Consider the following 20104-nt stretch of genomic DNA (forward strand, 5'->3'; position numbering starts at 1 on the left):
CGCCGCCGGCGCGCAGAGATGGCGTCACTCCCGGTGCGCCCGCACGGCGCCACCTGATTGCGTCAGTCGCAGCGCGACCAGAGCCGCTGAGCACGCTGGGAGTTGTAGTTCGACTCGAGCCCGCCCCCCCCCACACACCCCCACACACACAGCCGGGTTGGGGGGTGGGGGGGTCGTCTTTATTCCACGTCTCGCCGCTGTGGGGGGGGACCGGGCGGGGCCGCGCCAGGGGGCGGCCGGGGGGGTCACGGGGCGGTTTCGGGGGCCTTGTCGTCGTCCGGGGGGCAGTCGATGAAATCCGCCAGCATCGTGGCCGTCTCGTCCAGCTCCTGGGGGGGTCGGTCAGGGGGGGTCAGGGGGGGTCGGGGGTCCTGGGGGGGTCGGGGGGGCGACCGCCCTGCTCCCCCGGGACCCCGCACTGCCCCCCTCACCCCCGCCCGGGCCCCCCCGTACCTCCTCCTTCTCCACGGGGGGCAGCGGCTCCTCCTCCAGCTGCGGGGGCACCGGGGGGGGGCTGCCGGCCCCCCCCCGGGGGTTCAGGGTGGGGGGGGGGGTGGGCCGCATCCAGGGCGGGGGGGGGGCACCTCAGGGGGCTCCAGGAGGGGGGGCGGGGGCTCGGGGATGCCGGGGGGGGGCTCCCCCTCTCCCTCCCCCCCCTCCTGGGGGGCTTTGGTCCCCCCCTCCTCCTCTTCCTCCTCTTCCTCCTCCTCCTCGGCCGGGGGGGGCGGGTGGCCTTCGTCCACCTCCATCACCAGGGCGCCGGTGTCGCCGGGGGGCAGGGGGGGCTCCTCGGGCACCGGCAGGGGCTGCTCCTCCTCGGCGCCCCCTTCCTCCTCCTCCTCTTCCTCCTCCTCCTCCTCGGAGAGGCCTTCGTCCTCCTCGTACTCCTCCTCATCCTCCTCGTACTCCTCCTCACCCAGCTCTTCCTCCTCGTCGAACTCTTCCTCCTCCTCCTCCTCCTCTTCCTCCTCCTCGAAGAACTCTTCCTCCCCAAACTCCTCTTCCTCCTCCTCCTCCTCCTCCTCCTCCTCCTCCTCTTCCTCGCTGCTGTTGATGTTGATCACGGCCGGGTCGGGCTCCCCAGGGATCCCCGGCGGCTCTGGGGGGGCGACTGGGGGGACGACGGGGGGCAGCGGCGGGGGGGGCGGGCGGGGGGGGCCCTGGCTCCTCAGGGGGCTCGGGGGGCGCCGGCGGGGGTGAGGGGGGTAGCGGCGGCGGCCCCCCGCTCTTGGGGGCGGGGGGCGAGGCGGGGGCGCCCCGCTTGGGGACGATGACCACGCTGTCGTCCGAGTCGCTCTCCAGGGAGATCTCCACGTCCGAGGGCTCCTCCTTGTCGTAGTGCACGAAGACGGGGCGCCGGGGGCGCCCCCCCGCCGGGCCCCCCTCCTCCTCGCCCCCAGGGGCGGCGGGGGGCTGCCCGGGGGGGGCCTCCCCGGGGGGCTCCTCCGCCAGCGGCGGCAGCCGGGGGGGCCCCAGCGGGTTAGCTGGGGCGGCCCGGGGCGCCCCTGGGAAGGCGGGGGGCGGCAGGGGGCGGAACGGGGGGGCGGGAGGCTCCGGGGGGGCCCCCGGGACGGCGGTGGGGTGCAGGGGGGGCACCCAGGGCCGGGCCAGGGCGTTGGCCACCACCAGGGCTTCGGTGCAGACGGAGGAGACCTGGACGGGGGGGGGCGGGGGGTTACTGGGGTGCTGGGGAGAGATGGGGGACGGGGGGGCTTTGGGGGTCCCCGCTGTGGAATGGGGGCGTCCCTGGGGGGTGGAGGGGCCTGGCTCCCTGATGGGGCAGTCCCCCAGGGTGGGGCTGTGGGGTGAGGGGGTCTCTGAATGATCCGGCTGTAGGACAGGGGCTTTTAGGGGTGCCGGGGGGGGCGGCTGTGAAATGGGGGGACCCAGGGGAGGTAAGAGGGTCCCGGCTCTGGGACAGGGGGTCCTCAGGGCGGGTCGCGACCCATGTGGGTCTCAGCTAAGGGCTGGGGGGTGTCTGGGGTCCCGGCTGTGAAATGGGGGGGGCCGGAGTGGCTCCAGGGGAGACCCCGGAGGGATGAAGGGGGGAGGCAGGAGGAGTAAGGGGTCCCTGGGGGACGGAGACCGCCTGGGGGTCCCGGGGGGGGGCTGGGGAGGATCGGGGGCCCCTGGGGGGGGTCCCAGCTCTGGGATGGGGGTCCTGGGGAGGATCGGGGGCCGCTGGGGGGGTCCCAGCTCTGGGTTGGGGGGTCCTGGGGAGGATCGGGGGCCGCTGGGCGGGTCCCAGCTCTGGGATGGGGGTCCTGGGGAGGATCGGGGGCCCCTGGGGGTCCCAGCTCTGGGATGGGGGGGCCTGGGGGCCCCCGCCCGTCTCACCTGGAGGGCCGGGTCGCGCTGGCCCTGGCCGAAGGCGCGCAGGGCGCAGTGCAGCGGGGGGGGCCCGGCGGGGGCGGGGGCCAGCACCAGGGCCAGCAGCAGCTGGTAGAGGGCGGCCCGGCACGGGGGGCTGGCGTAGGGGGTGCCGGGGGGGGCCGGCGGCAGCAGCGGGGGGCCCGGGGGGGGCCTCGGTCTGCGGCAGCCGCAGCAGCAGCGGCACCACCAGCTCCTGCAGCCGCTGGCAAGGGGATGGGGCGGGGGGGTCAGGGGAGGGGGCACAGCCCCCCCCTCCCCGGGGACCTGCAGCACGAGTCCGCAACCCCCCCACCATCACCCCGACCCTACAGAGACCCCCATCACCTGCCCCCCACTTGCCCCAGCCCCACAGACACCCCCTACCTGCCCCCCCAAACCCATTACCAGCCCCACTCCCACTGAGACCCCCGCCTTCTCCCAGCAGTTGTCCCCACCCATCCTCGAGGCCCCCCCAAGAACCACCCCAGCCCCACACCTGCCCCCCAAACCCCCAGTACACCCCCCCAGCCCCGCGGAGCGCCCCCCCCCCCTCGCTCCCTTACCCGGTGCGTCTCCTCCTTGATCAGTGGCCCCCCCGTCAGGATGGCGCGACGCAGCGCTGGGGGGACATGGGGGTCAGTGATGGGGCGTTTGGGGGGGCTCCCCCAGCACCGATTGGGGTCTTGGGGAGCCACAACGGGCGATCGGGGGGGGTCCCCTTTCCCCTGACCCCCCACCAGCAATCGGGGGTCACAACAGGGCGAGCGAGGCCCCACTTCAGCCCCGAGGGAGGGGTGCAGCCCCCCGGGGGGGTCCCAACCCGCCCCGTACCTCGCAGGGCGGCCCGGCACACATCGCTGTTGGCCGCCGGCTCCAGCTTGCGGTGCAGGGCGGGGGCATCCCCCCCGTCCCCCAGCTTGGGCCGTTTCGGGGCGCTGGGTTTGGGGTCTGCCTTCAGCTGTGGGGAGGAGAGAGGTAAGAGGGGGTACCAGGGGTCTCGGGGGGGGTCCAGGGTCCGGGGGGGCTCACCTTGATGCCCTCGGCCGGGGGGGTGATGTCGCTGAGGAGGTGGGCCAGCAGCACCTCGCCGGGGGCCCCGGGGCCCTGCAGCACCCCCGAGGCGGCGCCCGCCACCTCCACCCACAGCTCCAGCACCTGGTACAGGCGGGTGCGCACCGCACTGGGGGCGCAGGGCGTCAGGGAGGGGGTGTGGGGACCCCCACGCCTCCCCGTGTCTCCCCCCAGCTTCCCCGGGGACCCCAAGAACTTCCCCACGTGCCCCTGGCTGCCTGGGACGGGCATGGGGACCCCCAAACCTCCCCCTGCACCCCGGCTGCCCCGGGGACCCCCAAACCTCCCTGCGTCCTCCCGGCTGCCCTGGGGACCCCCAAACCTCCCCCTGCACCCCGGCTGCCCCGGGGACCCCCAAACCTCCCTGCATCCTCCCGGCTGCCCTGGGGACCCCCAAACCTCCCTGCATCCTCCCAGCTGCCCTGGGAACCCCCAAACCTCCCCCTGCACGCCGGCTGCCCCGGGGACCCCCAAACCTCCCTGCATCCTCCTGGCTGCCCTGGGGACCCCCAAACCTCCCTGCATCCTCCTGGCTGCCCTGGGGACCCCCAAACCTCCCTGCGTCCTCCCAGCTGCCCTGGGAACCCCCAAACCTCCCTGCATCCTCCTGGCTGCCCCAGGGACCCCCAAACCTCCCTGCGTCCTCCCGGCTGCCCCAGGACAGACAGGGGGACCCCCAAACCTCCCCCTGCACCCCGGCTGCCCTGGGACATCAAGGAAAGACGCAGCCCCCCCCCGAGCCCCCTGGGATCAGCAGGGACCCAGGGGGGTGACCCCGCGCCCCAGGCCCAGCCCTGCTGTGGGGGAGCCCCCCACCCACGTGCCCCCCCGTACCTGAAGGGCTTCTCCTGCCCCGGCAGCGCGGCCTCGCGGGCGCCGCTCCAGGCACTCAGCACCTGGGGGAAGAGGCGGCCCAGGACGCTGCCCCAGCGCACCAGGCGCGCCCCACACCTGTGGGGCTGTGTCAGGCCTGTGGCACAGCCCCCCGCAGCCCCCGGCTCCCCCCAGCGCAGCCCTGGCCTCTCCGCTTCCCTCCCAGCACATCTCCACTGTCCCCAGTGTCCCCTGAACACCCCCAGTTCCCTCCCAGTTCACCCCGGTTCCCTCCTAAGAGCTCCGGTGTCCCCACTCCCCCCCAGCACAGCCCCAGTGGCTCCAGTACCCCCAAAACCCCCAATTCCCCACAGCGCACCCCAGTTCCCCTCTAGCACAACCCCAGTGTCCCCAGGCACCCCCAAACCCCCCCGGCCCGCCCAGACTCACGCCAGGATGAGGGAGGAGAGCACGTCCAACATGTCCAGGTGGACTGAGGGCAGCAGCAGCATCTTCAGGGGACCGTCCCCAAACCAGTTCTGGGGGGACAGGGCAGGGTCAGGGTCTGGGGCGTCCCCTCTGCACCCCCAAATGCTGCCCCCTCAGCACCAAGGAGGCAGCCAGGGGCTCAGCTGCGCCGGGGGGGCTCGGGGACCGTCCCCCGCCGCACTCACTATGTTCTTGCTGGTGATGTTCAGGCCACGGCAAACCAGGTCCAAAATGTCCTGGACAGGGACGGTGACGGGGGCCACGAAGTCCTTGCTGCCAAAGAACTGGGGGGGTCAGGGGGGGCTGGGGGTCCAGGGGACACGGCTGGGGGGGCCAGGAAGGTGGGGGGGTGCTGGGAGAGTTGGGGGGGAGCTGGTACCTAAGCAGGAGCTGGAGCACGCGGGCCAGCCCCGAGAAGCGGTTGTGCAGGGTGAGGACGAAGCCGGTGTCCCCGTCCTGGGGGGCCGGCAGCAGCATCTCCACCCCCGGCCCCTCGTAGGGCAGCGGGTCTGGGGGGGCAGCGTTAGCACTGAGGCCCCCCCCAGGAGCCTCCCCAGGATCTGCTGGCTTCCAGAGACCCCCAAAACATCCCTCAGACTCCCTCCAACCCCACCAGCATTCCCCAATCATCTGTCAGAGTCTCTATCCCTACAACACCCCCCAAACACCCCTCAGGGTCTCTCCGTCCCTCCCGAGCCCCCCCAAACCACCCCTGAGGGTCTCTCCATGCCCCCAGTGTCCCCCAAAACACCTCTCAGGGTCCTCACAGCCCCTCAGTGGCCCCCAAACCACCTCTCAGGATCTCTCCATCCCATCGATACCCGCAACACTATCTCTTAAATCTTCCTGTGGCTGCAGAACCACGCAAAACCACCCCAGAGACTCTCTCCATCACTCCAAAGCACCCCAAAACCACCTCTCAGAATCTGTTCCTCCTCTCAGTACTCCCAAAACCACCCCTGAGGATCTCTGCATGCCCCAGAGCCCCCCAAAGCCACTCCTTAGGGTCTCTCCATGCCCCCAGAGCCCCCCAAACCCCTCCGAGGGTCCCTCCGTGCCCCGGCCCCCCACCCACCGGTCTCGCTGCCCTCGAAGAGCGCCCCGAGCAGCCCGTGCAGGGTGGCCAGCAGCCCCTGCACCTCCTGGTTCCAGCACTCCGTGTGCCGCAGCCCCTGCGAGAAGCCCCGGCCCAGGGCCGGCAGCAGCGCGTAGCACTCGCAGGCCAGCTGGGGGGGGGGGGGGCACGCGTCAGGACCCCCATCACCCTCCCCCCCACGCTGCCATCAGCCCACATGTGCCCCCCGGGCTGCCCCAGACCCCCCCCCAGATGCCCTGACCCCCCAGGCCCACCCCAGGACTCTTCTGGCCTCCCTAGCCCCCCCCCATCCTCCTCAAGACCCTCTTGGGGTGCCCATGCTTTCCCTAGGACCCCCCAAGCACTGCCCTAGCCCACCCCAGGGGTCCCAACTGTCCCCCACGGCCCCCTGAGACTGGCCACAGCCCCCAGGATGTACCCTGGACCCCCCCCAGCCTCCCAAAACAGCCCCACACCTTCAACCTGCAGTGAGCCCCCTCCCCAAAAAAGCTTCACGGTTGCCCCCCAGCTGCCCCGTCTACCTGCTGCAGCTGCGGAGACTCGGAGTCGATGCGGGAGAGGAAATACGCCGCCAGCTTTCCCTGCGGGAGACGAGAGGTGACGGCGGGGGGACACACAGCACAAGCCCCCCCGCCACAGCTTCCTGGGGCAGGGCAAGGCACAGCCGCCCCCCCAAATCGCCGGCAGGGACGCTCACCCGCATGGAGCCGCAGGCCCGGGGGTAGAAGGTCATGCAGGACTTGATGCCCTCCAGCGTGGAGACCTCACACTGCGGCGGGGGTAAGTGGGGCAGGCACAGACCCCGAGCCTCCCCCGAGCCCCCCCCCGAGTCCCCCCAAATCCCCCATGTGCCCCCAAGCCCTCCTCAGCCACCCATGCGTCCCCCAAAACCTCCTGCGTGCCCCCCAGCCCACCATGTCACTTCCTCACCCCCATCGGCCACCCAAGCCCCCCCAAAAGGCATCCCCCTGCCCCTCTGTACCCCCTGCCTGTACCCCCAGCCCCCTGTGAGCCCCCCAGCCCCTTGTGACACCCCTGAGCCCCCTATGTGACCCCCAAAACCACCATGTGACCCCCAAAACCACCATGTACTCTCCCAGCCCCCCCCAGCCCCCCGTGACACTTTCCAGCCCCCAATCAGCCCCCCTGTGACCCCCCCAGCCCCCCTGTGACCCCCCCCAGCACCCCCATGTTGCCCCCCAAGACCTCCCCAGCCCCTCTGTCACACTTCCCAGCCCACCTAGACCACCTGTGACCCCTCCAGCCCCTCTGTGACCCTCCCCAGCCCCCTTGGACACCCCCCCAGCCCTTGTGCAACCATCCGCAGCCACCGTGCGTGTTCCCCCAACCCCTGCCTGTCCCCCCGGCCCCCCCCGCCCCCCCCCGGCCCCACCTCAGGCTTGAGGGCCAGCAGGGAGGTGAGCAGCCCGGGGATGTGGTTGGTGCCGATGTCCCGCGCCAGCTCGGGCAGTTGGGAGGAGAAGAGCAGCAGGTCGTGGAGCACGGCCACCCCCAGTGCCATGGTGGGCGCCGGGTCCTGCGACTGCAGGGGGGGACCAGGGGTCAGCGCGGCCCCTCCTCGGCACGTCCCCCACACCCTCCCAGCGCACCCGGTCACCCGCTGCCCCCCGCCCTGTCCCAGCCCAGGCAGTGCTGGCCTCCAGCCCCCCGGGGATGGCCTGGGGGTCCCCCAGCCCCCTAGGACCCCTCCGTGGGTTCCCCCAGCCCCCCAGGACCCCCCCACGGGTTCTCTCAGCCCCCCAGGACCCCCCCACGGGTTCCCCCAGCCCCCCAGGACCCCCCCATGGGTTCCCTCAGCCCCCCAGGGACCCTCCCAGGCCCCTAGGACCCCCCCATGGGTTCCCCCAGCCCCCCAGGACCCCCCCACGGGTTCCCTCAGCCCCCCAGGACCCCCCCATGGGTTCCCCCAGCCCCGCAGGGACCCTCCCAGGCCCCTAGGACCCCCCCATGGGTTCCCCCAGCCCCCCAGGACCCCCCCACGGGTTCCCTCAGCCCCCCAGGACCCCCCCACGGGTTCCCCCAGCCCCGCAGGGACCCTCCCAGGCCCCTAGGACCCCCCCATGGGTTCCCCCAGCCCCCCAGGACCCCCCCACGGGTTCCCCCAGCCCCCCAGGACCCCATCATGGGTTCCCTCAGCCCCCCAGGGACCCTCCCAGGCCCCTAGGACCCCCCCATGGGTTCCCCCAGCCCCCCAGGACCCCCCCACGGGTTCCCTCAGCCCCCCAGGACCCCCCCATGGGTTCCCTCAGCCCCCCAGGGACCCTCCCAGGCCCCTAGGACCCCCCCATGGGTTCCCCCAGCCCCCCAGGACCCCCCCACGGGTTCCCCCAGCCCCCCAGGACCCCCCCATGGGTTCCCTCAGCCCCCCAGGGACCCTCCCAGGCCCCTAGGACCCCCCCATGGGTTCCCCCAGCCCCCCAGGACCCCCCCACGGGTTCCCTCAGCCCCCCAGGACCCCCCCATGGGTTCCCCCAGCCCCGCAGGGACCCTCCCAGGCCCCTAGGACCCCCCCACAGGTTCCCCCAGCCCCGCAGGGACCCTCCCAGGCCCCTAGGACCCCCCCATGGGTTCCCCGAGCTCCCCAGGCCCCCCCCAGGGACCTCCACAGCCCCCCAGGGACCCTCCCAGCCCCCTAGGACCCCCCCATGGGTTCCCCCAGCCCCCCAGGACCCCCCCAACGGGTTCCCCCAGCCCCGCAGGGACCCTCCCAGGCCCCTAGGACCCCCCCATGGGTTCCCCGAGCTCCCCAGGCCCCCCCCAGGGACCTCCACAGCCCCCCAGGGACCCTCCCAGCCCCCTAGGACCCCCCCATGGGTTCCCCCAGCCCCCCAAGGACCCTCCCAGGCCCCTAGGACCCCTCCGTGGGTTCCCCCAGCCCCCCAGGCCCCCCCCACGGGTTCCGCCAGCCCCCCAGGGAGCCCCCCATGGGTTCCCCCAGCCCCCCAGGGACCTCCACAGCCCCCCAGGACACCCCCGGCCCCCCCACCTGGAGGAGGTGCTGCAGGCCGCGCAGCCAGCCCAGGCAGTGCTGCTGGAAGGGCTCAGTCGGGCTCTCGCTCACCAGCAGCGACAGCAGGCACAGCCCCTCGAACCTGCAACGCCATTGGCTGCTGCACGCAGGGCCCACCCCCAGGGCCCCTGCCGGCCAATCGCATGCCCCCACCCTCCCCACGCCTGTGGGGGATCCCACTTCTGATTGGCTGCTGTGCCCCTGACTCCCACCTGCTCCTCACATCGGGGGAGCCAATGGGAGAGACTACAGTAAGGGTGTGGTGCAAAAAGCGATGCCTGATTGGCTGCCTGCCTCCATGGCTCCACCCAACCAGGCGGGAACTCCCTGTTGATTGGCTGCTGTGCCACTTAGCGCTCCCTACCACGTACCAGAGAACCAATAGAAACCAACAGGTAAAACATGTGGTACATGGAGGACCTGCCCCCCTCTAATTGGCTGTCCCGCTCAGCCAATCGGACACAGCGCCACAAGGGTGTGGCATTAGGATAGCTTTTAATTGGTTGCTTGTTCACTGACTCCCACCCACCCATAACAAAACAACCAATGAGAAAGTGGACTGTGTGAGCACAGCACATGCAACTCATCCTTCTTCTGACTGGCTGCCTACCCATGGAGCCCCGCCCCCAAAGGACAACACCTCTGCTGGTTGGTTTATCACACCCCCGTGAAAACAGCCAACCAATGGCAACACAGCTGCAATTTGGAAGGATGTTCTCATTGGCCAATGAGCTAGCCACGCCCCCTGTATAAGCTGACACAGCTTTCTCATTGGCTCATGCCTCACGTTTTACCCCACCCCCCAGCACCGTAGCCAATGAGAAAGAAGGCAGCAAAGGAGCCACACATCCTGATTGGCCGAAGCAGCCGTCACTCACCGGGTCTTCATGGAGCCGAGGCGGGCGCTGGTGACACCGACGAGGCCACCGATGGCCTGAGCGCTCTGCGGTCACAGGGTCAGGGGTCAGAAGGGGGTCAGGGTTCATGGGGGTCCCAGGGGTCATGCGGGGGGTGTCACAAGGGATGGGGGAGCAGGGGGGTCAGGGGTCACGTGAGAGGGCCAGGGTCGCCGGGGGTCACGTGGGGCCTAACGGGAGGGAGGGAAAGGTCCCGGCGCGGGGGGGGGGGGGGGGGGGATCCCAGGAGCGGGGCCGGGAGATGAGGGAGGGGCTCCCGGTGCTGGGGGCGGGGTCCTAGGGCCCGAGGGGTCCTGTTCCCGGTGCCGGGGGAGGGTCCCGCTCCCGGGGGGGGCGTCCCGATGCCACTGGAGGGGGTTCCCGGGCGGAGGGGGGAGGGGGGAGAGGATTCCCACTGCCCGGGGGGGGGTGTGGTGTGTCCCGTTCCCGGCCCCGCTGCCCCCCCCCCGCACCTGCGTGCCCGCGCTGTCCCGCAGCCCCCGCACGAGCCCCGGGAGCGCGCGCCGGGAGGGCGGGAGCGCGCTCAGCGCCTCCAGCAGCGGCGCGGCGGGGGCCCGCGCCGCCGCCACCGCCGCCATCGCCGCCACACGCGTCACCGCCGCGCGCCGTGGGCGCCGCCTGATGACGTCACGCCGCGCACGGGGAGGCGGGGCCTCGAGAAGGGGCGGGGCCAGGCGGGCGGGGCGGGGCCTGGAGACTGCCCGCGGTTGCGCGGGGCGGGGGGGGGGGGGGGGGGGCCTTGAAACTGCCGCAGCGCCCCAGAAACCGCCCGGGGGGCGGCCTGGACACCGCCGCGGCGCGGGCGCCCCGGAAGGGGTCACTTCCCCTTCCACCCCTCCACCCCCGCCGTGACGTCGCCCCCCCGCCTCCCCGTCTCGCCCCCGGATTGGCTGAGCCGCCCCCCCACGTGACCCGGGGCCTGACCATGGCCCTGCTGCGGCCCGCCGTGCCCCCCAGCCGGGCCCGGGCACCCGCCACCCCCGCCTAGGCCCGGGACCCCCCGGGACCCCCGGACCCCCCCGGGACCCCCGGCCCCAGCATGGGGGAGAAGGCGGGCACCAGGTGAGGGCGAGCGGAGACGCCGCGCGTGGGGTGCGGGCGGCTGACAGCTTCCCCGGGGCTGCACGGGGCGCGTGTGTGCCCCCCCCCGGGCACGGCACCGGGGCGGGGGCTGCGGGGATGGGGACCCCCCACCCTCTGCGGAGCCGGGGGGGGCAGGCTGGGGGGGCGCCCCGACGCCTGGGTCCCCTGAGCAGCGCCCCAACCCCCGGCCGGGGGGGCTGGGCAGGGGAAGTGGCGGGGGGGCAGGAGGAAGAGGGAGGGGGAGGAAGCGCCGACCGCGGGGGGGGCCCTCTGCACCCCGAATTGGAGGGGGCAGCTGTGCGGCCCCTCCCAGCTCCACAGCTAATGGGGATCCCTGCCCCCAGCTGTGGGGGTGACCCCCCCCCCAGCCCCCCCGCTGCTGGTGACCCCGGGCGTGGGGGGGGTGCTCCACCCCCCCCAGAGGAGGGGGGGGCCCTTGGTGCCCGCAGCCACCCCACCACCCCCCCCCGCTTCCTGCTGGGCAGAAAACAGGAACCGCCGTGGCCGGCCCCTCCCTGTGCCCCCCCCAGTCTAGTTGGGGGGGCTCAGGTCCCTTCCCCCCAGGCGTGAGGGATCTGGGGGTTCCAGGCACATTTGGGGGGGGGGCTGTCATGGGGCAGGTTCAGCACTTGGGAGGGGGGACACGTTTTGGGGTGTTGAGGACTTCTGGGGAGCTGTGGGGGAGGCTGTGCGGTGGGTTTGGGCAGTGCCCTCCAAAGCGGGGGGGGGCAGGGACAACTGCATGGCTTTGGGGGCTGCCCCCGAAACCCCTCCCTCCCCCCCAAAATGCCCAACCCAAACCCACCCCATTTTGACCCATTTCTTTGCCCCACAGAGTGTTCAAGAAATCCAGCCCCAACTGCAAGGTGAGGCCCTGGGGGGGAGGGTTACCCCCTGCCCCCCTCCCGGGGGGGGCGTGGGGACCCCCAGCCTCCCAGTTACCCATGACACAAGCTGTGCCCGTCCTCAGCCCCCTGTGGGGATGGGGGTTGTTAGCATGCCCCTACTGGCAATTTGCCGCCTGCCCCTGTATCGGGGGGCTGCTGACCCCTTCCTTGGGGGGATCCCCATGGCCTGACACCCCCCCATACCTGTCCCCCCCCCCAGCTCACGGTCTACTTGGGCAAGAGGGACTTTGTGGATCACCTGGACCGGGTGGACCCTGTGGGTGAGTGGGGTTTGGGGGGGGCACTGCTGGGGGTTTTGGGGGACCCAGGGGGGCTGGGGAGGGCTGCCATGGGGTTTGGGGGGACCTGGGGGGCATTTGAGGGGGTCTGGGGCTGCAGAGGGGTTGCTGGGGGGTCTGGGTTGCTCTGGGGCTGCCGTGGGGCTGAGGGGGGCCCTTGCCTCCCCCTGACACCCCTCCCCTTGCAGATGGGGTGGTGCTGGTGGACCCCGACTACCTGAAGGACCGGAAAGGTGAGGGCCGGGGGGGGCCATCACGGGGGGCTCCCACCCCCCCCAGGGGACACCCGGGTCCCCCCCGCCGCACGCCTGGGTCCCACGGCCGCCCCCCCCGCCCCCGCAGTGTTCGTGACGCTGACCTGCGCCTTCCGCTACGGCCGGGAGGACCTGGACGTCCTGGGCCTCTCCTTCCGCAAGGACCTCTTCGCTGCCACCCGCCAGGCCGTGCCCCCCCTGCCCGAGGAGCGCCGGCCCCCCACCCGCCTGCAGCAGCGCCTGCTCCGCAAGCTGGGCCCCGCCGCGCACCCCTTCGCCTTCACGGTGAGAGTCCTGCCCCACAGCTGCCCCACGGCTGCCCCAGGGACTTTGCTTCCCATGAGGTGCCTCATCCCGTAGCCGGTTAGGGGTCCCCTGCCCTATAGCTGGCTGGGGGGCCCTGCTGCTGATGGGGTGCCACATCCTATGGCCAGTTTGGGGTTTCCTGCCCCATAGCTGGCTGGGGGGCCCTGCTGCTCCTGGGGTGCCACATCCTATGGCCAGTTTGGGGTCCCCTGCCCCATAGGTGGCTGGGGGGCCCTGCTGCTCCTGGGGTGCCACATGCTATGGCCAGTTTGGGGTCCCCTGCCCCATAGCCACCCACACAGTCCCCCCAATCCCCAGGGTGCTGAGCCAGCCCCTCTCAGTGCTCCTGCCCCGCCCCACCTCCCTCGTTACCCCCTACCTCCTCTTGCCCCCCAGATCCCCCAGAACCTGCCCTGCTCCGTGACGCTGCAGCCCGGCCCCGAGGACACTGGCAAGGTGGGGCTGGGGCAGTTATGGGGGGGCAAAGGGTTCATCGGGGCAATAGGGGAGGGGGCTTGGGGGGCTGTTGGGACTGGGAGGGCTTGGGGGGCAAGGGGGGGGTTATTGGGGTGCTGTGAGGGCTGGGGGTTATTTGGGGAGACGGGGACTTTGAAAGGACTGTTGGGGTGGGGGACGGATTAAGGCAGGGCTGAAGGGAAGGGGGCCGGGGGCGTTACGGGGGTCCCACCCTGTGTTCCCCCCCAGGCCTGTGGCGTCGACTTTGAGATCCGTGCGTTCTGCGCTAAATCCCTGGAGGAAAAGATCCACAAGAGGTAGGCGGGACCCAGGCGTCCGGCTGCCCCCCACCCCCACGGGATCCCTCTGTGGGGGCACCCCGGCGTCCGGACGCCCTGTCCGCGGGGACCCACGCATCTGGCCCCCCCTTCCCCCCCCAGGAACTCAGTGCGGCTGGTGATCCGGAAGGTGCAGTATGCGCCCGAGCAGCCTGGCCCCCAGCCCAGCGCCGAGACCACCCGCCACTTCCTCATGTCCGAGCGCTCCCTGCACCTGGAGGCCTCGCTGGACAAGGAGGTGGGGGGTCGGGGGTCCTAGGTGTGGGGCAGGGGCTGGGGGGGGGCTTCCCAGGTGTGGGGCGGGGGCTTGGTGGGTCTAGGAGTGGGGCGGGCAGGTGTGAGACTGGTGGGGGGTCTGTGGAGGGAGCTTGGGGGGTCCCAGAAGTGGGACGGGGGGCTCTGGGCAGGAGTTCGGGGGGCCGTGGGGCAGGCCGTGGGGCTGCCGTGGGCTGCAGCGCTGAGCCAGTGCCCCCCAGCTCTACTACCACGGGGAGCCCCTGAACGTCAACGTCCACGTCACCAACAACTCCAGCAAGAGCATCAAGAGGGTCAAGATCTCTGGTATGGGGCTGGGGGGGCCGGGGCAGGGATGTGGGGGGCCGGGGGGGGAGCGTGGGGGGGGGCTTGGGGAGGTATTGGGGACGGGAGGGACAAGACGTGGGGAGGTATTTGGGACGAGGGGGACACGACGTGGGGAGATGTGGGGAGGTATTTGGGACGAGGGGGGACACGACGTGGGGAGATGTGGGGAGGTATTGGGGACGGGGGGGACACGGGGGTGGCACAGAGAGCGCAGTGGGGTGGGGGGGTCCGGGGAGCCGGGGCTGACGCGGCGCTGTCCCCCAGTGCGGCAGTTCGCCGACATCTGCCTCTTCAGCACCGCCCAGTACAAGTGTCCCGTGGCCCAGATAGAGCAGGAGTGAGTGACCCCTGACCCCCCCTCGTGACCCCCTGACCCCCCCCCCGGGAGCCCCCCAACCCCCCGGCGAACCCTGCAACCCCTGGGGACTCCCCAGCTCCTGACCCCTTGCCCTGGTGGTGACCCCTGACCCTGCCTGACCCCACAGTTCACCTAGGGTGACCCCCTGCCTGACCACTTGGCCTCGGGACGACCTTTGACTCTTCGTCCTTGGAGCGACCCCCTGCCCTGGCGTGACTCTTGACCCCCTGTCCTTGGAGTGACCCCCATGCCCCAGGGGTGACCCCATGCCCCAGGGGTGACCCCCTGTCCCTGGAGTGACCCCATGCCCCAGGGGTGACCCCCTGTCCCTGGAGTGACCCCATGCCCCAGGGGTGACCCCCTGCCTTGGGGCGAGCCCTGACCCCTGTCCCTCAGCCGACCCCGCGTCCATTCGCCCCTTGTCGGGGTCGCACCGAGGACCCTTTGCCCCCGGGGGTGCCCCCGGGGGTGCCCCCCCGTGCCCTGGGGTGACCCCTGACCCCGTGCCGCCCCCCCAGGGACCAGGTGCCCCCCAGCTCCACCTTCTGCAAGGTCTACACCCTCACCCCCCTGCTCAGCAACAACCGGGAGCGGCGGGGGGCTGGCGCTGGACGGCAAGCTGAAGCACGAGGACACCAACCTGGCCTCCAGCACCATGTGAGGGGGGGGCGCGGCGGGGGGGGGGCACGGGGGGGGGGGTGACCCACTCCCGGCTCCTGCACTGCCTGGGGAGGGACCTGGGGTCATCGCCACCCCGCCCCGCTGTGGGGCAGAGGGGTAAGGGGGAGTCTGGGGGGGTGTAAGGGGGTCGGGGGGTCCCCCGGGGGGGGGTCCCCCGGGGGGGGGTGTGGGGGGGGTCGGGGTGTGTGTGCGTCCCCCCCCCCCCGTTAACCCTCTCCCACAGCGTCAAGGAGGGGGCGAACAAGGAGGTTCTGGGCATCCTGGTGTCCTACCGCGTCAAGGTGAAGCTGGTGGTGGCCCGCGGCGGGTACGTGCCCCCCCCCCCCGTGACCCCCCCGGACCCCCCGTGCCCCCCCTCCACACCGCTGACCCCCTCCTCCCTGCAGGGACGTCTCGGTGGAGCTCCCCTTCGTCCTCATGCACCCGAAGCCGCCCGAGCCCTGCCCCCCCTCCGCGGCCGCAGTCAGGTAAGGGTTGGGGGGGGGGGGGCACGGGGGGGGTTGGGGGGTCCTGGGACCCCCCCGGCATCACCCCACCACCATGTGCCCCCCCCAGCCCTCCCCGAGACGGACGCCCCCATCGACACCAACCTCATCGAGTTTGAGACCAAGTGAGTGTCGGGGCCGGGAATAACTTGGGGGGGTGCGTTGTAGAAACTGAGATGTGCCCCCCCCGCACAGAGACAACCCCCCCCCCGTGCAGAGACAACTCCCCCAGAGGGGGGATTGGGGGTCCCTGAGAGCAGAGGGGGGGTGTGGGGGTGATGGGGGGGGTCCCTGGTTACAGGTACGGGGTGGGGTATGCCCTGGGGGGGCCCCCCCGCTCTGTGGGGGGGGGGGGTCCGGGGAGAGGGGGGGTAATTCAGAGTGTCCCCCCCCCTCCAGCTACGGGCCGGACGACGACATCGTCTTCGAGGACTTCGCCCGCCTGCGCCTGAAGGGGCTGAAGGACGAGAAGGACGAGGAGGACCAGTTCTGCTAGGGACCCCCCCCCACACCCCCCCGGGACCCCCCCCCACCCCCCCCCGGGACCCCTCCCCACCCCCCCCTGGGACCCCCCCCGGGACCCCTCCCACCCCCCAGCACCCCCTGCGACCCTCCCCACCCCCCCCTGGGACCCCCAAACCACCCCTGAAACCCTCCACCCCCCCGGACCCTCTTCAGACACACACACCACCCCCCCCCCCCCTCCATCTGACTGCTGTAAGGGGGGTCCCCTCCCTCCCCCCCCCCGCCCCCCAATTCAGGGGGCCCCCAGCCCCCCCCGAGCACTGGACTGTACTGGGCATTACCCCCCTCCCCCCCCCACTGTTTATATGTACATTAATTTTTAAAGACGTTTGGGGACCCCCCCGGCTCTGTCCCCCCTTCCCCCCCCCCAGCAGCATCTGATGGGGGTTGGGGGGGGTCGTTGGGGTAAATAAACCCTTTAGGTCACGCCGGGCGTGAGGGGGGTTTTTTGGGGTGAAAGGGGGTGTTTGGTGGGGGGGGGGGGGGGGGGGGGGGCACGGGAGGACCGCGGTCCGCTGAGACCGTTCTTGGAGCGGCCCTGGAGGACCGCGGCACCATAGAGCGCTCTACCAGAGTGACCCTTGGAGCCGTAGCTTCCGCGTCACGTGGGGCGCGGGGCCCCGCCGCGATTGGTCGTGCGGGGAGGGGGCGGTGCATACGCGGCGGAAGCGGAAGTGGCGGGTACGGCGGCCGGCGCGGGTCATGGCGGGCTACGGGGTGGCGAACGAGCGGCTGCGCGTGCTGGAGGAGCTGGAGCGCGAGATCGCCGCCTCCCTGCAGAGCGCCGGTGGGCGGGGCGCCGGTGGGCGGGGCGCCGGGGGCGGGGCGGGGGTCTCCGGGGGGGGGTGTCTCTCTGTGGCCGGTGCTCATGGGGTGGGTCTGGGGGCGGGGCCTCCTGGGGGCGGAGTCACTTCTGGCGTGTGGGGTGGAGCCTCTGTGTGGGCGGGGCTTAAGGGGCGGAGCTGGTGGATGGGGCAGGGTATCCGTCTCCATGGTGACAGCGGGGGCGTGGCCTCTGACCTCTCCCCTTCTCTGGGCATGCCCGGGGTGAGGGGTCGGGGGTGAGAGGTCAGATGAGGGGTCACGCTCCAGGCCTTGCCTGGAGCCCAAGGCCCCATGGTGGGGGGGGGGGGGGAAGGCGGGATGGGGTCGTGCCCCCAGGCTGGGGTCAGGGGCACGGGGTCAGAGGTGATGGGTCATGCCCCACCCGCAGGCACAGTGATCCTGGAGCTGTCGAAGGAGAAGGCCGGGGAGCGGCTGCTGGAGCGCCAGGCCGCCCAGTTCAGCGCTGCCGTCCAGAAGGTCGAGTCCGAGCTCTCCGCCCAGATCCGCTACCTCACCCAGGTCAGGGGGCGGGGGCCGGGGCCGGGGCGGGGCCGGGGGGGGGTCACGGCAGCCTCACCCCACCTCCGCCCTCCCCAGGTGGCCACGGGGCAACCGCACGAGGGCTCCAGCTACTCGGCCCGCAAGGCCTGTCAGATGGCGCTGAACCGGGTCGACTACGCCCGGCTGAAGCTGGGGGAGCTGGCGCGGGCCTGCGAGCAGATGCTGGAGCCCTGAGGGGGGGGACGCCGCGGGGACACCGCGAGGACACGGCCACGGGGACCGGGACGGGGACCAGGATGCGCCGCTCACACCGACACCAGCAGCCCGGGGACGTGGGGACGGCACCCGCGGCCGCCGCCTCCTGCCGCTCGCGTGCCAGGGGCACGCTAAGGACACGCCAAAATAAAGGGAAGCCGTGGTGGCCTTCAGGCCCGGGTGAGCCTGCGTGTGTCCCCCGACACGCGTGTGTCCCCCGACACGCGTGTGTGCCCCAGGCTACCGCCCCTCTACCCTGCCCCCCTGCAAAACAGGTCCGGCCCCACCCCACGGACACAGATTTGGGGTCAAAAGTAGCTGTTTAATCACGGCGGGGGGCGGGGGGCCCAGACGCTGTGGGGATGGCAGCGGGACCCGGTTCAGAGCGGTTCACAGGGGCCGTACCCCGGCCCCACACCTGTGGGGTGGGAGAGGGGCGTCAGGGCCTCGTGTAGGGGTGGGGGGCCAGGCCCCCAGCCTCTCCCTGCCCCCCAGCAGCCCCCCCGGCACGCCAGAAACCGCCCCCAGGCCCAGGCTGGCTCCCAGCAGGACCAGCCCCACAGAGAGGAGGGCCAGCCCCACAGCAGCTGGTGGTGTCTGGGGGTCCTGCCCCATGGCTTCCCAGTGGATCCAGCCTGCAGGGGTGGGGGGCAAAGCCGGGGGGTGCCCCAGGAGCTGGCCCCCAGCCCCATCTCGGTGCCCCTCACCCAGCCTTGAGGCTGTGGGGAGGGGGAGGGGGCTGCTCGGGGGTTGGCTGCCTCTCACTATGGGGCTGGCTGGGGGGTCCTTCTGGGGCTGGGGGGCTCAGTGAGGCCTGGGGGGTGGGGAGGGGGGCTGGCTGGGGGTCCATCTGTAGCCAGGGGTCCAGCCTGGGCTCCTTCTTCAGCCGGGGGTCCATCCGTGCATCTGTCCATAGCCGGGGGTCCGTCCGTGGGTCCGTCTGTAGCCGGGGGTCTGGGCAGGAGTCTCTGAGCCACTGTGGGGGGAAAGGAAGGGGTGGGAGCGGTGAAGGTTCCCCCCATGTGTGGGGCAGCCCCAGGGGCCCCCCACCCCCTGGGTGTGGGGCAGGGGACCCACCTTGGTGCTCCCAGAGCTGCAGCAGCTCCACGACCCACGGCGAGTCCTGGAGCCCACAGAGCCTCTTGTGGGGCAGCACGAACCTGGGAGGGGCATAGGGGGCTGTTATGGGGCACAGGGGGATGGGGGGGCTGCTGTGGGGTATGGGGGGAGGACGTGGGGGGCTGCTGTGGGGTACAGAGGCATTTATGGGGCATGGGGGAGACACGGGAGAGACATGGGGGGCTGCTGTGGGGCACAGGGGCTGTTATGTGGCACAGAGGGGGACATGGGGGGCTGCTGTGGGACACAGGGGGGGCGGGATCCATGCCATCTATAGGCCCCAGACGCCTTCTATGGGGCAGGGACACACCCTGTCTGTGGGGCCTGGCCCCCCCTGTCCATGCCCCCCCCCAGTCAGAGCTTCCCGGGCACCAGTTCCTGGTTCCTCTTTTCCTGCGGGGCTGGAAGTGCGGGGGGCAGCTGCTGGGGGGGGGGGGGCTGCGAGGGGGCGCTGGGGGCCCCTATGGGGCTGGGGGCATGGCTATAGGGCTGGGGGGGCAGCTATAGGGCACTGGGAGAGTGAGGACAAGGACTGGAGGGGTCCCGGGGGGGGGATGTGGGGTGGGGGGGGGTCGGGGGGGTCCCCTCACCTGCGCACGTGGTTGGGGCAGAGCTCCGCCCGCAGCACACGGGGGGCCAGGGGGGGCAGCTGCACGGTGCGGGGGGGCTCCCGGGGCCAGCGGTGGGTGCAGGCACAGGCCCCCGCCGAGCCCCCCACGTTCCCCAGCGCTGCGGGGCAGGGGGGGCGGTCAGCGGGGGCACCGGCCCGGGACCCCCGGGACCCCCCCGGCCCTAGCGACCCCACCTCGCTCTGCCCCGGTGCCCCCCCCCCGGTCCCGCTGCCGCCAGCCCCGGTTCTCGCGGCTCTGCCCGGTCCCGGTGCCCCCTCACCCCGCCCCGGTCCCGTCCGGTGCCCTCTGACCCCGCCCCCCGGGCCCCCCTCCCGGCCCCCCCACCCCCCCCGGAGCCCCGGTACCTCCCCACGGCAGCAGCAGCAGCAGCAGCCCCGGCCCCATGGCGCGGGTGCTCGGGGCGGGGGGGTGGACACCGGGCGGGGGCGGTGCTGGGAGCCCCGCCCCTGGGGCGGATCCGGCCCCGCCCTGCCCGGGCCCCCCCCGCACCCCCAACCGGGACCCCCCCAACCGGGACCCCCCCAACCGGGACCCCCCGACGCGGGGTCCCCCAAGACACCCCCCAGCCGGGACCCCCCGAATATGCCCCCCCCCCCCCCGGCACCGGGACCCCCCCCGACCCGCCCCACGTTTCGGTTTCAGTTTCGGTTTCGGTTTCGGTTTCAGCGGCGGAAGGGCCGTGTCTTTCCCAGCAGCGTGACGTCACGGCCGCTCCCCTGACGTCATGCCCCGCCCCACGGCGGCGATCC

At 72.5% G+C, this 20104-nt stretch overlaps 3 protein-coding genes across 3 annotated transcripts; 2 read left to right on the forward strand and 1 right to left on the reverse strand.

Moving 5' to 3' along the window:
- Positions 1–245: 245 nt before the first annotated feature.
- On the reverse strand, positions 246–9794 carry PELP1 (proline, glutamate and leucine rich protein 1). Its single transcript, XM_059835215.1, is given in 20 exon segments — positions 246–329; positions 454–492; positions 834–1148; positions 1150–1386; positions 1429–1653; positions 2338–2494; positions 2526–2575; positions 2916–2971; positions 3184–3300; positions 3342–3532; positions 4258–4374; positions 4687–4775; positions 4911–4998; positions 5105–5234; positions 5801–5951; positions 6343–6402; positions 6519–6590; positions 7215–7364; positions 8829–8934; positions 9731–9794. Coding segments are annotated over 20 exon segments (2445 nt in total). The 5' UTR covers positions 9742–9794.
- Positions 9795–10778: 984 nt separating this feature from the next.
- Positions 10779–16015, forward strand: ARRB2 (arrestin beta 2). Its single transcript, XM_059835230.1, is given in 17 exon segments — positions 10779–10831; positions 11688–11718; positions 11960–12020; positions 12227–12271; positions 12381–12577; positions 12995–13054; positions 13304–13371; positions 13495–13630; positions 13869–13953; positions 14239–14311; positions 14851–14929; positions 14931–14989; positions 15237–15320; positions 15400–15451; positions 15453–15480; positions 15569–15623; positions 15898–16015. Coding segments are annotated over 17 exon segments (1233 nt in total). The 5' UTR covers positions 10779–10808; the 3' UTR covers positions 15995–16015.
- A 710-nt stretch (positions 16016–16725) lies between these two features.
- MED11 (mediator complex subunit 11) lies at positions 16726–17583 on the forward strand. The gene is made up of 3 exons (XM_059835229.1): positions 16726–16810; positions 17237–17367; positions 17446–17583. The coding sequence occupies exons 1-3, from the start codon at positions 16726–16728 to the stop codon at positions 17581–17583; spliced, it is 354 nt and encodes a 117-aa protein (XP_059691212.1).
- Positions 17584–20104: the final 2521 nt, after the last annotated feature.

This window comes from Gavia stellata, unplaced genomic scaffold (assembly GCF_030936135.1).
Source record: "Gavia stellata isolate bGavSte3 unplaced genomic scaffold, bGavSte3.hap2 HAP2_SCAFFOLD_221, whole genome shotgun sequence".
In the NCBI taxonomy this organism is placed as follows: Eukaryota; Metazoa; Chordata; class Aves; order Gaviiformes; family Gaviidae; genus Gavia; species Gavia stellata.